This window comes from Drosophila montana, unplaced genomic scaffold (genome assembly GCF_035044405.1).
Source record: "Drosophila montana isolate Dmon_TW-CO22-7 unplaced genomic scaffold, ASM3504440v1 contig_1505_1, whole genome shotgun sequence".
In the NCBI taxonomy this organism is placed as follows: Eukaryota; Metazoa; Arthropoda; class Insecta; order Diptera; family Drosophilidae; genus Drosophila; species Drosophila montana.
The window spans coordinates 3,976,976-3,993,531 of NW_026996452.1; the positions used below are offsets into that span (position 1 = coordinate 3,976,976).

Here is a 16,556-nt window from a genome sequence, read left to right on the forward strand (position 1 = left end):
TCGTTGCCTGTTACACAGCCACAAACCAAAACAGAAACATAATAAAACAAATTTTGTTTGCAACTCAAAACTATTTTGCTCCTAATTTTAATGCGTGCGCCAAGTAGCTTGTATGCATACTTTATTTTATATTTAATTTGTACATTTTGCCGCTTTTCTGTGTTAAATGTCTCTTGAATGTGGCATGCCCTTCCTCTGCTCTCTTGTGCGCTTTGTATAAATAAAATAAAATAAAATATGAAAAGCAAAAGTATTTATAATTTCAATTCAATTCTTACTAACAAATTTCGGTTGCCTTTTAAGCTTAATGCTTAATATGTGCTTTATTTTCCTAAGTTCAATTAAGTTTCAGTTAAGTTTTTCTTTTATGTTTAAAAAAAAAAACAGAAATAAATTTAAAACATATATTTCTATTTTAAGTTACAACTACTAACCTACTATATAAACTCGACCACAAAGTTTGCTTAAAGAAATATTAAAAAAAAAAAAGAAAAACAAAATACCAACAAAAATCTCATCAGCTGCAGAAGCCCAAAATTAAAACGAACAAGTTAACGCGCCTTAAATAAAATATATAAATATATGTTTAAATCAAGTAAATCAAAGGCATATATATATTTTTTTTTAATTTTCTATAAATATTTTCAACGCCAACAGACGAAGCCGAAGATGGCCGTGAGACTGCAATTTCAATTTCCAGCTGCAGTCCCCAGCCAGTGCCCGAGGTGCCCGACGAGCCATTGGTTAAATCGCCGCCAGAGCCCACAAGGGTTAAATCTCCGGAGCAGATTATAATGCGCTCTCCCGATCCAGTCAACTGGACGGTGCCCTTGGACACTGGCAAGACATTTACCGTAACACAAAATGTCAAAGAGGGTAAAGATGCTTATGAAATATTCTAAAAAAACAAATTGCCATTTTTATTTATGCAATTTGCAAAATTTCTTAGGCGAGAACTACAGCCGACCTCAGAGCGAGATAAAAGCGTCAACGCCGGTGGAAAAGCCACCACCGCCACCACAATCGGCACCGCCACAACTAACCGAACAGGCTAAAATGGACGGTAAGCCTTTAAGCACGCTTCAATAAACGCCACTTCCATAAAATCCAACCAAGAAAAAAAAAAACCAAATATGAAGTCGACATAAGTAAATCAAGAAACCAAAAAATAATACAAAAAAAAAAAAAAAATAAAAACCACACACAAGAAAAACAAGAAAAAAACAAAAAAACAATCGCTTTTACAAATATTTATATATTAACTCGTATTTAAATATATGTATCTGTATATGTATATGTATGTATCGCTACTCACAACCATCATCCAAAAATCCAACCAAAAAAATCAAATCATCGTTAAGCAATCTTCAAAATACCAATCGCAACACCAGCCAATGCCAATCTCAAAAACTAAGCGTAAATATAATGCAAACAACTTTCCTCTCTCTCTCAGTATTAAGCCAAATTTCGCAATTAAAAAAAAAAAAAAAAATCGTTAAGCCAAAATGCGTATTCTCACATAGCGTATCAATACGTAGTTCCTTTGCGTAACATAACAAAACACTATTTCCACAACTATTTCCCCCCTCCACTGCCATCCACTGAACGTACCACAAACCCACACACAGCCTGGAAGTCCAGCGGCAGCCCCACAACCAGCGCAGCCGCCGCCGCCGCCGCCGCCTCTGCCGCTGTCTATGGCAAAACGCTGACGCCCACCCAACCGGGCGGCGCGGTCCGTTGCGATGCCAGCATCAAGCCGGAACCGGCTATTTCATCGTCCTCATCGACAGCGACTGCGTCCACGGCACGTTCCACCGCCGCCGATGTGTTGGAGAAGGCGCGTGACCGTTTCGATCGCTTCTGGGGCGGCAGCAGCAGCAGCGCCACCAAGGAGGAGAACGTCTAAACGAAAATTGAGTCAAAAGTGTACGAAGTGCAAAATGTGTTGGACATGAGCAGAATTCAATTGTGCAAACAGCGTTCAAATTTTGACACTTAATGTCGCCCCACAAGCATGCAAAAGTCACATTACTATGTATAACCTACAAATTCAGCGCTGCGAAATTATCGATAGTGCCACAGCTCGATAGCTTTTAAAGTCGATAACATCGATCGATTTATAAACGTTTAGTGTGGTATTCTATTCTACTAAAACAAATTGGACATTAGTCATACTTATCATTAATACGTACCTTTACTTTTTATTTTTATTACAACTCTTACTAATGACGAGTTAATTAATTAAAAGTACAAAGAAAGTTTATCGATCATTACACGCACGCGCACTTACTATGCTATCGAGATTACCATCGATAGTTTTGCAGCACTGTTCTCTATCCTATTTCGGCTAAGCTTATAAAGAAGAAAACTCGAATGCTTAGTAAATTATACAAAATTCAAATTCCAACATCCACGTTAAAGTATCCAATAGGAATATACTAGGATTTCAACTGAATTTAACTTAGATGATATATTTATCATTCAGGGAATCAGTCGTATTCTGCCCGAAATATGATTTTCAGCATTGCACATAAATTATTCTTTCAAAAGTAATACACTTACTTTCACTGCCTATAATCCCCCAAAGAAAGATCAAGAATTTTGCAAACACCCAAACACAAGCTGTTCAACAACGCAGAAAACAAAAAAAGAAGATATAAAATAAAGTTCTTCAAAGTATTTCGACATAAAAAGAAATCTTATAATAATAATATAACGCAAGGACAACATCACCGCAGAGACCCGTCCAACAAAAAAAAAAGTGAACAAGATTAAGAAAAAAGTGTTTAAGGTAAAAGCCTCAAATTTTTGTAACTTTCATTAAGCGAGACAAACAAAAAAACACAGGAAACTCTAATGGCAAATTTCTTATGCTGAGTAGAATGGGTAATGCATAGGGTGAACTAAGCTGATCCGGCAAATAGAACACAAACTTGAAAATAGATTTTGCACATGAACTACAATTAAAACAAAATTAAAAGATATTTATGATATTTTAAGTAAATTCTTTGGCTATGATGGTTATAACACACACACACACACACACTTCGAAACAACACACTCAAACACACACAAATGTACTGTACTACAACAAAAATGAAGCGAAATGTTATACGATAATTGAAGTACGTTTACGATTTTGCAAGACGTTCACCTATAAAAGGAACTGTGAAATTACTTTTGCGACATACATTTAAAATATAAATATGGCATTATCTAATAGAACTAAAAAACAGAAACATTGATGCGAATTGAGTGTTAGCAAATTAACTAAAATGCTTCCCAAAGAAAATACAAACATTTTACAACACTGAGAAGTTATTTGCAAATATTAAATACATGAACATGAGCGTATTGATTTTTTCTGAGTACAAAACAAAAACATACTTAAATGCTAAATATTTATTATGAATTTGCATCAGTAACAGGCAAAGTTTAAGTTAAATAATTAAAATGGAAATCAGCTATATAATTTCACAAAAAAACCTAAAGCTTAAAATGTAGTGTTAGTAAAAATAACTGAAGTTAAAATTTCACTACTGATTAGTTTGTGATCAACTTCAGTCTTGAGCTTAATTGTTGCTTGCATATACATTTCTATTATTAAAAGCAAACTAAAACAAAACACATAAGTCTTTATATATACATATAAAACAAACTAAAAAAAAACAAAGCTTCAGTGGTATTTATTAAAGCAGTTAAAGTATGTATTTTTATATGTTTTTCATTGAAACGCTTGTCTGTTAGTTGAAGCTGTTGAGTTGAAAACTAAGTCTTAAAGTTAAAAACACAACCCAGTTTAAAAAAGAAAAACCATGTTATCCAGTTCCCTCAACATTAAAAACTCAACAAACGTTTGTTTATAAGATTTCAAAAAAAAAAAAAAAACAAAAATAAAACCATATTGCATTAGTTAGAAACGATTATAAGCAAACGCTTAACTATATAAAGCCTTGATGAAATAAAAAACCCCGACACACACACACAGTCTCAAAACTCTCTTTCCAATTACAATTTGATGTAACAGAATGACAAAAAAAAAAAACAAAAAACAAACAATAATGAAATAATACAAATTTGAAACTCATTTAGTTTTAACTATCGTACTTAACAAATTTTAGGCAACTTTAATATGAATCTACTTAAGAACAAACTTGATATATATTCTAGCTTGTTTACAACAAAAAATGTATACAAATAAATCGTAAAAACATATATACCACAGTACGATCTGATTGGTGTGCTATATAGTCAGGTTCAAGCATATGCATTGCATAAAATTTCCAAAAAGAAAAATTTCAAATTATTTGTTTCGATATCGTAAAAGACATTTTTAAGCAAATTTACATTCACGCCAGTATGCAAACGCATTTTAAAAATTTATAATTAATAAATTGCAATAAAATATCTAAAGAAATACCAATTTAAAAAACTACTCGATAATTTTGGCCAATTGTCACATACATAACAAGAAAAATAAAAACCAAGGCACACCAAATAGCCTTGCAAAGATTTAAAAAAGAACTTATAAAAAGGACATAAGACCGTATGTACCAACTTAACAACAACATAAAAGCAAAAATAAAATATAATATACCTACAGAAAGTGTAACAGAAAATTAAAAAATAACAACAAGTCAAGTGATTGTTAAAAAAAAATATATATATTAAAAACAATTGTATGATCAAATAAATGAAAAGCGCATATAAACGTTTTAAACAATTGTCTGTCGTTTAAATTCCAAACCGTTTTTTTAAGCAATTTAACCAATTACGTTGGCGATCTGAAAAACAAAATCAAACATTAGCTTTGTTTTGTGTTTAGTTTTTATTATTTTTGCTATTATTATAAATTTGGATACTATTACAATTTTCATAAAGAAAACTTTTGTCTATTATAATTTGCATATTATATAGAGGGGGTAAAAAGTATTCGGATTGCGTCGGTTAACATTCTTAATATTTTTGCTCGGACTTTGTGGAGTTTGCATTAAAATATTTCAATTATAGATTTTGAGACAATTTCTACCAACAACAAGTAAGGAAATTCTTCAGGTATTCCGTTTTATGTTAATCTCGTTCTAAAGTTTGTTAAGATTCTAATTTAATGTTTCATTTTTATCAACAGGATTTTGCGTGACACTTTTTTCATTATTTAATAAATATTTAATTTACATTGTATTATATTTTTTTTACTATTATGCGTTCACAAAAACTTTCAATCAAATAGGTTTTTTTAGTTTAGTTTGCAGGGAGATTTTTTTTAGAAAGCTGTTATCACAGTATTGTTAAAATGAAATTAAAATGCATTAGGTTAATTTTTGTATATTGGAAAATAGAAAATAATTAAAAAATATATTAATTAGTTTACATTCATAAACTGAAAAGAAAAATATAATTTTTTGATAAGCAATTTTTGTGTTTTTTTCTTAATTGTTTTTGTTTTTTAAAGGTTCCTCGAAAATACATGTGTCGAAAAAATGTTTAAGTTTTTGGTTGAGTTAGTTTTGCGTTTAGCTTGATTGTTATTATTAATGCGGTTTTAAACGATTGTATTAATTCTTTTTTATTACGTTCGCGTATTAGCTTCTTAACTTATTTATTCAAATTGGAATGGGGTTGGTTGCCTTGTCATACGAGAATTATGGTAAGCGTAAATAGTTGCACAAATATGTGACTAAGCTTGAGTGTTGAGTTTGGTGCTACACAAAGACAATGGAAAAAAGTTAGTGGTTCAGTATTACAACAAATCAATTGAGCTGGTCTGGGCTCATATATACTTCAATATCAAAATATATAATATATAGACGTCGCTCAAGTGATTTGTTATTTGAATATATATCTATATATGCGCTATACGCTTTTCTGTGTGTGTCTTTTCCAAAAAACTCACTCAATTGGAGACAGCTTGAGCAAATGTTTTGAAAGCAACGCTAGTTAGTATATATGTATGGGTGATGTAACGGTCTGATTGAATGATTGATGCAACGTTGAATTAAACACAATTAACACATTTTAATATACTCATATGCAGTTATATATATAAATATATATATATGGTATGTAGTATTCGTACATTTGCTAATTGAAAATAGGTAACTATAAAAATTTAGCACAATTTTTTAAACATTACAGTTAAGACTCAAGTTGTTTAAATTTTGTTGTTTTTTTTTGTTTTTTTTTTTAAACAATTAATAGGTATACCAAAAAGTTGCTAGCTAAATTGTTGTATTCAAATAAATAGGGCGCTGGCGCCCCGCACCAAGACGTACCCTTTTGCTTAATCTTAAACTTAAATTTAAGTTAATTTAAATAAACGCATTAAGAGTTTTGTTTTTCGATTATACACATAAAAATGACACATTTAACAGACTTTTCTTTGTTACTTATAATATTTGCATGGATATTTTAGAGTGGGCTACGTAAACATTTAAATTAAGTTTATCTTTTTAACTATAACTAAGCATATGTAAAGGTTGCGTGGTTTTGTTTTGTTTTGTTTTTTTCTCATTGCCACAATTGTAAATTTGAAAATTGCTTATAAATTTAGAATAATCTTTAAGTACTTTTTGTTTTAACTGGTTTAAGTGGGGGGCTTAGTTAAGTGAATGGCGTGTGGGTGGGGTGGAGGGGGGGATGGGTATGGGGAGTGGGGTGGGGGGAGGGGGGAAGTTTTGCTAAGCGTAAATTGAATTTCAAAGTGTACTTAAAACTAAATGCATTTTGTTATTTTGATTTAGCACGTGCCACTACATTTAAATTCGTTTAACTGCCAATTAAATAATTTTTGCATTTTGACATACATATATGTATATATTTTGAGTATATATGTATAGGTACATATTCCAAAATGAAATTCAGTTCGCTTACGTGACTAGAACAGAAAATGATAAGTCTTCTCAAAACATAGCTATATTTATTTATGTATGTCTGTATATATGTTGATGGAAAAATAAATTTGTTATATATGTATATACTTATTTGTATATATATATATGTGTATATATGAATGTAACGATTTTCTTTTAGATATTTAGTTTGTTTTTGTTTTCTTGATTTTGAATTAAATACAGATAAATGTTTCTTTCATTAGTCCCGCTCTACGGGTAAGCGTCGTCTTGCAGCGCCCCCAAATACAGAAAAACAGGGGTTATATCTTTTAGCTAAGCTAGTCTATAAATAGTGATTGTTATATGCAATTATCTCATATAAAATTAACTCGCTTGCCTAACATACTAAACAGCCACGCCCCAACATTAACTAATCCAAGCACAACAAGCTTCTCTTTGAGTTGGTTATTCATTTTGCTTTTGTTGTTGGCTTGGACTGAATTCCATTTTGTACTTTGCTTAGTTCTCGGTCAGATCCTTGATGGCTTGGAGTATGCGTTTCACATGACCCACTTTAACCACACCCAAATCCTTAAGATCACGCCTGCCCAAAGTGAGCAGCTCCTTGCCGCGTATGTCGTTCTTGAGAAAGCTATCCACATATTCCGATAACTGCATCGTTTCCAGCCAGGTGACCACCTCGTTGACGCTCCAATTGCTTGCCGCCTCCCGTGTATTTGTGAGTGGAGGCTTAAACTGTTGCTGGCCAGCGGTGGAGCCGGAGCGTAGACGTACCCAAAATGGACGTGATTTGCGGCGTCCATCGGACTGTGGTTTAAGGAAATGAAGTGTTAGCTCAAATAGTATTCATTGAAGATATAGTTTGGTTCTTACCTCCTCATTGGGCGCCAGCACATTGAAGTAGGCGCGCAGTTTGCCATCAATGCATTTCTGGACGGAGCACTTCTTTAGCTCCATTTCCATGTTGGCCAGCGCTGCGCTCAGCTTGGTCTCCAGATCCTCGCGTAGGATAAGACTATGTCCACGATCGCGCAGCAGCATGCACGCATCATCGTAGAGTTGACGCGACGAATCGATGACCTCCACTAGCTTGGTGCGTAGTGATGGCCCCTCCAGCAGCTTGCCCTGCGGATGTATGGACTCCAATGCCTCGCTGGCACGACAGGCCACCTCATAGAGATCATGCTGCAGCGCCGGATGCGAGATGATCAGGAATTTGACCCACTTAACCAGCGAACTGACTGCCTCTATGAAATTCAACAGCACATAGCATTCGCGCTCCGATATGACCTCATCCGTGGATACGGCATGCTCGGAGGCAGTCGACGATGTATCACGCTGTATGGAAATGCTATGCTGTCGCTGCTTCTCCTGCCAGGTCTTTAGCGATACCTCCAAGCTGCGATTGCGGCACAGCATCTGCACGCGATTCTTGTGCAGAATGCGTATCATACCCGGCGGCTGCAGCCAGGCCTCCCCATCCACCTGTATGGGTATCTCCTCATCGCCCAGTATATTGATTTGCACGCTCTGGCATTGGGCAATGCGATGATGCTGCAGATTAATTAAACGCGAGGCGGCCATTTGCACCGATCCAAAGACGGCGACCACCTCCAGCACACGATCATCGAAGCTGGGCTGTAGAAATATTTCCTCCTTCTTGGTGCTGTTGCCCCAGAAATTGGTGCCGCCCATAAAGCTGGGTATATTCAAGATGACAATGCCCTGGAGCTCTGGCAACGGTATGCGCTGGCCATCGCACTCCAGCTGCACGCGCTGCTCCAGATTCTTGCAGGTCTTCTGCAGCAGCTGCTTGGAGCCGAGCACTCCATACCACATATAGTTGCGTGCTCGGGAGCGGCACTTTTCCGGATGCTCCTCGCGCTTGTTGTGGAAATCAAGTGAGATTTTCGCATCGATGCCAATGCCAAAGTAGTTGTTCATCACACACTTCTCGTGATAGCCAGCGAGCAGAGTTTCATCGGGATCCATCAAGGGGCTAACAGCAGCGCATAGGGTATCCGCATTGGCGAGCAGACACTTCGATATGAAGCCAGTGCCATTGGCTAGAGCTGAAAATTTAAGGGTGTTCTATAAGTAAGGTTATGAGTGGGTGGGACTCATGGACAAATTCAGAGAATTTTGCAATAGTTCTCAAGAAAAATCCTATTAAGGAATAAAATCATATTAAGGAGAATGCCAGGCAACTCGAGATCGACATTTGTACTATGAGATCCCATGAGATCCAGAAATCCAATTATCTCGAATAACTTTTCTACTTACTAGGCCAATTGGGCAAGCGCACTAGAGGATTTATAATGGGCAGCTTGCGATTCGCCTCCTCTGTGGGTGTCTTCTCCTTATCCCTGCCCAGCTTATCATCCTTATCGCCGCCGCTAAAGTGTTCAAATCCGAATAGTGACGAGCCCATAAAAAGGCTCGACTTGGAGCCCTTGAGCGCCTGTAGATTGGGCAAAGCTTCGTTCGGCTGCAAGAAAGAGGCAAAGATTAGATGGAGCTGGGATCAATGAGTCGTTGGTGTCAAAGAGCAACTGGAAAGTCAGCACTAACTACGATACAAAGAAACATGTGGGTGTGGCTGAGTGAGTGAGTGTGTGTGTGCGAGTGTGTGTGTGTGTGTGAGAGAGAGTTCAATTTTGGAGTGTGAGGGTGTGTCCCTGTGCCAGTGTTGTGTAATACGGGACGCAGGGCTTATAAGTGGAGATCATAAGAGATAGAGAGAGGGAGAGAGAGACAGGGAGAGAGACTGAAAGAATGTGTGAAAGAGAGACAGCGCACTACTTGAAATTAAAAACCATAAATTAATTGAAAGCAGAGGCTATACGTATGCGTGTTTTATTAGCTGTTGTTACGAGAATTTTTAAGTGTTGGTTAACGATAGTTTATAAAATTTTGGTATTAAGCAACACTACTGTTCAAGACGACAACACGTGTGTAAATCAATAAATCATAAATGGAACTGTCGCGAGTGCTGGTAACCACAAACCACAAACGGAAACTGAAGCAGAACACTTCAATTGGCATTTTATACAGAGGATATTACTAGTATATATTGCATATATAGTTAGTTATTCATTTGCTGGGGATTTACGGATACACATCGAACGAATGAACGAGCGCATGGAACGAACGCAGGAACGTAGTAGAATGAATGGACCCGACCTCTGGTTACGGGCTTACCAGCGGTATCAGCGGCCTAATTAGCGCCAGAGTTGCCAGGCGTATGTCTGGTTCGGCGACCACAAAGAAACGCACATTGAACAGACCATAGGTGCGCTTAGTGTTATATTTTTGGGTTTTCTTCTAAGAAAATGTATTTAATAGTGACTTTAGTAGTGACAATTTCCAAAAATAAAACAAAATAATGTGTATCTTTTATATCCATGTGATTAGTATATGCATTACAGAGTGAGTTGAATGTGTGTTTAAAGCATTTCAGTGTTGTGAAATTATAAATGATATTCATACAAGCAGTTGACATAATTTCGAAATACGTACCAATTGATTTGTGCTTTGTAAAATATATATTGTATCTTTATATATAAGTTGATATTCATACATATATATATATATATGAAAAATTATATATGTATAATAGTTATTGTTGTATTTTGGTTAATATTGTTCAGTGTGTGTTTTTTTTTTAATTTAACTCTTGTTCTTAGAACTCAAACGCAACTAGCTAAATTATAGATAATATGGCAAATTAAAGTAAAAATGCTTTATATTGTATATTGTAATATTGTTCGATTCCCATGGTTAAGTATATATTCATCTCTTATGATAATCAAGATGCAAAAAATAGCATTTTTAAATTACATATTTCTCATATTTACTCTCATTTCGGGGTAGTCAATAACGAACTGTCGTCATATATTTTCACTGTGTAGACATTATGACCACAAACATATTTTGTTATATTTATTACAAATTTTTGTTCCCTTTCATAAAACATGCTAAGCATAGTTTACCAAAGAATTTGAACAATAATTTGTTAGGTATTCGCCCTGTGAATCGCACAAAATGCTTTGATGAAAATTAAATAAAACTCGTGTAAGCCTAAACGCACTTTTGCAGCTTATCGAGGGTATTCCGTATAAAAAAAAAAAAAAAAAAAAAACATTTACCTAAAATCGTATTTTTTGATTGAATTGCTGCATTCTGCATAGCTCGGCTGACACATTATTCATTTTTTTCTTTTTTGCTCACTTTCTGATGCATTCGTGCCAACGAATTTATATATATATATATAAATGGGGGAACTGTGTGTTTTTTTCTGGGCGGGACTTACCTTGAAGAGGCTGCCACAGCTAATTCTACGACTAGCCGCAGGTGAACTGCTGAGGAAGCGCGTATGTTCCGGATCCAATGTTAGATAATTCGGATTGAAGCCGGAATGTCGGCGATCTTTATCCTTGTCATATTCGCGCACAGCCAGGCTGGGCGCATGACTTGAGTGTCGTCGTATCTCCGAGCTGTTCAATGTGCGCACGCCGAGCAGGCACGACGATGCCGCCAATATGGACGACGACGACGATGATGATGTTATTGGTTTTATGGAATCACCACGCAACGGTGTTGGCGGCCTTACAACAACACTTATCTGTGGATAGTTGGGATTTACATCATCAAAGGATTCTTTCTTACACGACTCATCAAAAGTAATGCGCTTTACATCTTGTCCATGGCCCGATCTCTTCGTGGGCGATGTCGATGTGACCAATGCCGATTCAAGTGGTTTCGTTGTGGTTGTTGTTGTTGTTGCTGTTGTTGTTGTGCTTATTGTGGTGCACATTGTGCTGCATTCAGCATGGTTTATTTCTAATTTATTGGCTATTTCTGTTGACAGTTCGTCCAGTTGCTCGCCAGTCGTAGTCATTGTTGTTGTCGTTGTTACATTTGGATAGGCAATTGTTAGGGCTGTATTTGTGGGCGTGCCCGCCTCTTCGTTAGTGTCGCCCTCGTCGTTGTTGTTGTCGCCGTTGCTATTGCGTTCAAGCATTAGCTGCTGTTGAGATACGATTGTTGTTGTTGTAGTTGCTTTCGATTTCTTGAGTGAGATGCGCTTTTTGTGACGCTTCATTTAGAGAGAGTCGACAGGAGCAGGATTGATTTATTGTTGTGTTTTTGAGATATACATATTCGATATTTGTTTTTTTTCGGTTTGGTATTTGGTTTATTAGTTTTGGATGTAGGCAAGCAAGTTAACACAAAAAGATAAGTTTGAAGAAAGAAGCAAACGGAGAGCAACAAAGATTTTTACCATAAGTGGCCATGTCTGAGCACTTCCGATTAACGTAACATAGCTATAGCTCTATATATAAGTATATATATATATATATATGTATACAAATAATTTACCTACTTTGGGCCGGGGCCGCGGATTTTACACATACCTTAAAACTCTGACGCGCTATATCGTTACCTTCCACGAACTGCGCCAGGCTGCAGTAGCGCGGCGGTTCCCGTATCTTTTGATCATCGCAGCGATTATCGATCTCAAATACGATATTCTCAAAGCCAAATTGCTGCGGATTATCATCGCTGTCCATGCGGGCCAGTTGCGCCCTGCGTGGTGGCGACGAGTTGCGCCGACGCGGATGCGTCTTGTTTTGGGTCAACGCGCTCATGGATTTCTTGCGCGGCGGCTTGCTTGGCCCGACATGCTCGGAGCAGAGGGTGGTGGTGTCATCCGTGATGGTGTTGTCCTGCAGCGCATTGGTTATATCATGGCCGAGCACAGAGCTAATATCATCCATGAGACTCTCGCCGGGCATGGCCTCCGTCTCGTCGCTCGTTTCCGGTGAATCAATGTGTGTAAAGTTGCTGGCATCCAGGCTCTAGGTAAAAATTCAATACAATAAATTTTGGTTGCATTCCGGTATATTATCCACATATCCATTTACCTGTATTATATCGCCTAGGCTATGACCCGGCTCGGGCTTATCGAATATTTCAGAGGCCACGCTGCATTCCTCATTGCTAATGGCGGACAGCACATCGCTTGCCTCGCCGCCCATATCCTCCGAGGAAGACTGTTCCTGTGGGAGCAAAAATAAGACCTTAGTCAGTTTCGTTCACTTGTCGGCCAGACAATGCCATACAGTGTTCGCTTGGGCATCGGTATCAATGATTGTTAGGCTTGCGCTTGTGTAAACATTTTGGGAGTGGGGGGCTACGCCGGGTACCTGCAGGTTGCACGTGTGTACCAGAGCGGGTTGCGGCTGCAGTGGCTCGCATTTCTCGTTGGTGTCGACATCCTCCTTCTCGCCATCCTTTTGAATGCTTGCATTGCGCTCCTTATCCTTGTCCAGTTCGCGCGTCATGTAGTAGGTGCGCTCGAATACCTCAATGGGACGATAGTCGGAGAGTGGATCCACAATCGGTTCGCTCGTCATGATGGGCACACGCAGAAAGTCAACCTTGCGCTCGGTGGGCGTATTGTCGCCGGCATCGCTGCCCGGCGATAGGCGATTGCCAGCGTCGTCAATGTTGGCGCCACCGCTTAGCGACAGGCGGCTAATGTGATAGACTTTCTCTCCATTAGCGCCCTCCTCCAGCTCCTGGATGACTTCCGGCACGCCTGAGCTGCGACGGCTGTCCGCAAATTGACGCGGCGCTGGCAAATTAATGCTGTTAAAGAAAGTCTCGTCCACCGAATCGCGTCGCGTGTCTGGCAGCGGTGAGATGCAGGTCAGCCTCGATGTTTCCATTGTGGGCGATATTATATTAATAGGTGGTATTATGGGCAGCGGTGAGCTGCAGGGCGTCGATTCGCCAGAATTATTTACGGGTATTTTGAGCGCCTCAAATGGTGTTATCGAGAGCTTGCGCTGATAGCGCTTAGGGCGACCCGGCTCCGAGTGCTCCACCACATTGTAAATGGCCCGCTTTACACTATTGGCCCGGCTCTGCAGCGCCTCCTTTTCGCTGGAGCGCAGTGAGCGACTATTGCGACGCTCGTTTGTATTTATATGATCCTTTTCAGTTTTCTCAATAGAGATGTTCGGACTGCTGCAAACAGAATGGATGTGGAAATTGGTATTTAATAGATTTTATACTCCTTCAGTTTTACTTTATACTTTAAATGGATTTCGTTTCAAGCAGGACAAAGCAAAGAGCATTGCATACTTTGCAGCTCAGCGTAAAGTTATACTATGCAGAATTTTATTGCATACTTTTACGCTGAAGCTATGATTCACAATTCATAAATTTTACTGCATACTTGTGGGCAGTTAAATTTAATAGCTTCTTGAATTGTTACTGCAACGCAAAGATAGCTCTAACTTGGTCAATGGAGATGTTCGGTTAACTAATAAGAGATGGAATATGAAGGTTATTATTTAATAGATTTTATGCTTTTAAATTTATGTATAATCATGGTTAGTAAATATTATCTATTTAAAAATAGAGCTTAAGCAGGTTCAAAAGCATTGCAAAATTTTGGACCCAACATTAAAGAAAGTGCTTGCAGTATTTAACTACTTTCTTTACAGGTAGGGCAATAAAAGAAATTGTTTCACAATTTTGCTTTAGAAAAAATAAGAAAAAAACACTTCTAGAAGAAACTAATTGCGAATATTTTTCAGAAATAAGTGTTGCGATATAGAGAAAACTTCATTTTCTAAGAAAATAAAACTTTTATCTTCGGAATTTATAAATTCGGAAAATCAGAAATAATGGGAAATATCCAATGTTTTTAGCTGGAAACCATCAAAAGGTATTTTTTGGTACACTTCATAGAGCTAAGTAGCACATAATTGAGATAGTCTCGTAATCGTTTTTTTTTTTTATCCATTTCAAATATATTAAGCATTATTTAAAGGGTGAAAACTGATGACTGATTGAATATCTTCATTTGCATTTCAACACGATTTCAATTTCAGTTTCTTAGTTGAACCACATGTATTTTCTTTACTTACAGCAAGGATGGACGCGCTGACATCGTTGAGGATACACCCCGCGATATCAGGCTTCGTATTGTGGCTACCAAATCGTCGCCACTGTGCGCTCCCATCTCCTCCTCCTGCAACGCGTCCAGCAGCATGGCCAGCTTCTGCCTTAGGATGTCGCATTTGATGGTCAACTGCTCGTCGTCCTTGTGATGCGCACAGATGCGTGACACCAGATCGTCAACGGTATCGCACAAGGAGCGCGTCGAGGAGACTAGCGTTTGTGTATCGTTCGTATCGACTATGAAGCGCAGATGATGATTGGCCGATGTGACAATGCTCGTGAGCAGCGCCTCCTGTTCCGTGGTAATGGACATTTTCGGTATTTTAGGCACACTGATGGCTTTTTCAAAGACCATAATGCTCCAGCGATCCAGCATTTTGGTGCTGGCCGATTCATAGCGCTCCAGTATTTGCGGCAAGTGTGTGTCATCATCGCAGCTGGAGCCCCAGCCCAAGACCCGGGCCAGATCGTTGCCGGTGCCCAAGGGCATGACAGCCACTTGGCATTGTTTCTGTTCCATAGTGTTCCAAGTTATCCAAGATAAATATTCATGAGCATAAAATAGAACCAAAAGATTAGGTGAATATGACTTACGTGCATATTGAATCGATCAATCTCGCTGAGCACCCAGCCGACGGAGCCATCGCCGGAGCAGACAAGTATGCGAAACATTTCAAAGTGCCGAAAGAGCCGCAGACCCAAGCTGGGACCCGTTGAGATGAGGTCAAAGACCTGCGCTGGATTGAGCAGCTGCTTGAATCGTCGCAAAAACTTGACGCCCTGATTATCGCCGGACTTGGAGTTGACAAAGACGAGCAGCGGCGAAAAGTTACCCTTCGGACTGACCACATCCCAGGCGTCGTCGGTGCTAATCGAATGGACGCTGGTCGGCGGCACCACGGACAGCTTGGCGGGTCCAATAGGACAGGCAACGGCCATTTGTGGTCGGCATGCGACATGCACCGTATCCCTGCACCAGAGGCAACGCCAATCCTGTAGCCGCAACACCGAACCGCAGGTCTTTTTGCACACGGCACACATCGCCGACACGGGCAGATTGCCCTCCATCCATTGATGCGGCATTATGATGCTGCCATCCGGCTGCTCAATGATATCCTTGCCGACAGTGGCCAACGTTGTCCACTTGCAGTTGGCTATCGCTTTGGCCGCACAGCGTTTGTGCACCTTGCACTTGCACACCTCGCAGCTGAGTCCGTGCGAGGTGACACCGGACAGCGCATCCCGGCACACATTGCAGTAGGTGGGTCGCGCATGTGAGGTCGCATACCAGTGATGGTGATTGCAGAGTATATCATGCTGATCAATCAGAAAGCTATCGCCGCGCGGACGTTGCGGCGCCGTTGCCGTCTTTAAAGAGCCCAGCCAATCCTCCATGTCGCGTCTGGAGTCGGCGCACAGCACCAGCGAACGAGTTGGTGTGATTATCTGAAAGAGGGGATTGACAAAAAAAAAATACAAAAAAAAAATTTAATTAATATATAAGAACTGCGCATACAAAACAGTATGCGAGTGAAAAATAAATTTGATTATCTTTTTTTAAGATTAACTTTTGTACAACTTAATCAAACTTGAAATGTTAAATGTTGATGGTTCGAATCGACTTCTTGCCTGAAGGTTTCGTGTGTAAACTTTATTTTCCACATCCATAAAGTCGGCTATTGGCCCAAACTCTGACATTTCACATGCTTGTAAAATGTTAATGAA

The 16,556-nt window shown here is 38.8% G+C and overlaps 2 protein-coding genes across 18 annotated transcripts in view; one reads left to right on the forward strand and one right to left on the reverse strand.

The window, feature by feature from the left end:
• Positions 1-7,565, forward strand: part of LOC135433503 (AF4/FMR2 family member lilli) — a 41,109-nt gene extending 33,544 nt beyond the window's left edge. For 8 of the 12 annotated variants that reach the window (XM_064689701.1, XM_064689618.1, XM_064689637.1 and 5 more), the window contains 3 exons: positions 658-876; positions 950-1,063; positions 1,629-4,105. In XM_064689701.1, coding sequence (XP_064545771.1) covers positions 658-876; positions 950-1,063; positions 1,629-1,909 — 614 coding nt within the window. In that variant the 3' untranslated portion in view covers positions 1,910-4,105. Of the gene's footprint in view, positions 1-657; positions 877-949; positions 1,534-1,628; positions 4,106-7,520 lie in introns of those variants that run through there. The other 4 variants (XM_064689654.1, XM_064689687.1, XM_064689694.1 and 1 more) reach the window with 2 other exon arrangements.
• Positions 6,893-16,556, reverse strand: part of LOC135433466 (diacylglycerol kinase eta) — a 50,126-nt gene continuing 40,462 nt past the window's right edge. The window contains exons 4-13 of one of the 6 annotated variants that reach the window (XM_064689608.1): positions 15,426-16,277; positions 14,798-15,342; positions 12,980-13,889; positions 12,782-12,916; positions 12,272-12,715; positions 11,167-11,883; positions 10,056-10,178; positions 9,138-9,342; positions 7,728-8,926; positions 6,893-7,661 (exon numbers count right to left, since the gene is read on the reverse strand). In XM_064689608.1, coding sequence (XP_064545678.1) covers positions 7,353-7,661; positions 7,728-8,926; positions 9,138-9,342; positions 10,056-10,178; positions 11,167-11,883; positions 12,272-12,715; positions 12,782-12,916; positions 12,980-13,889; positions 14,798-15,342; positions 15,426-16,277 — 5,439 coding nt within the window. In that variant the 3' untranslated portion in view covers positions 6,893-7,352. Of the gene's footprint in view, positions 7,662-7,727; positions 8,927-9,137; positions 9,343-10,055; positions 10,179-11,166; positions 11,953-12,271; positions 12,716-12,781; positions 12,917-12,979; positions 13,890-14,797; positions 15,343-15,425; positions 16,278-16,556 lie in introns of all 6 variants that reach the window. The other 5 variants (XM_064689583.1, XM_064689568.1, XM_064689591.1 and 2 more) reach the window with 5 other exon arrangements.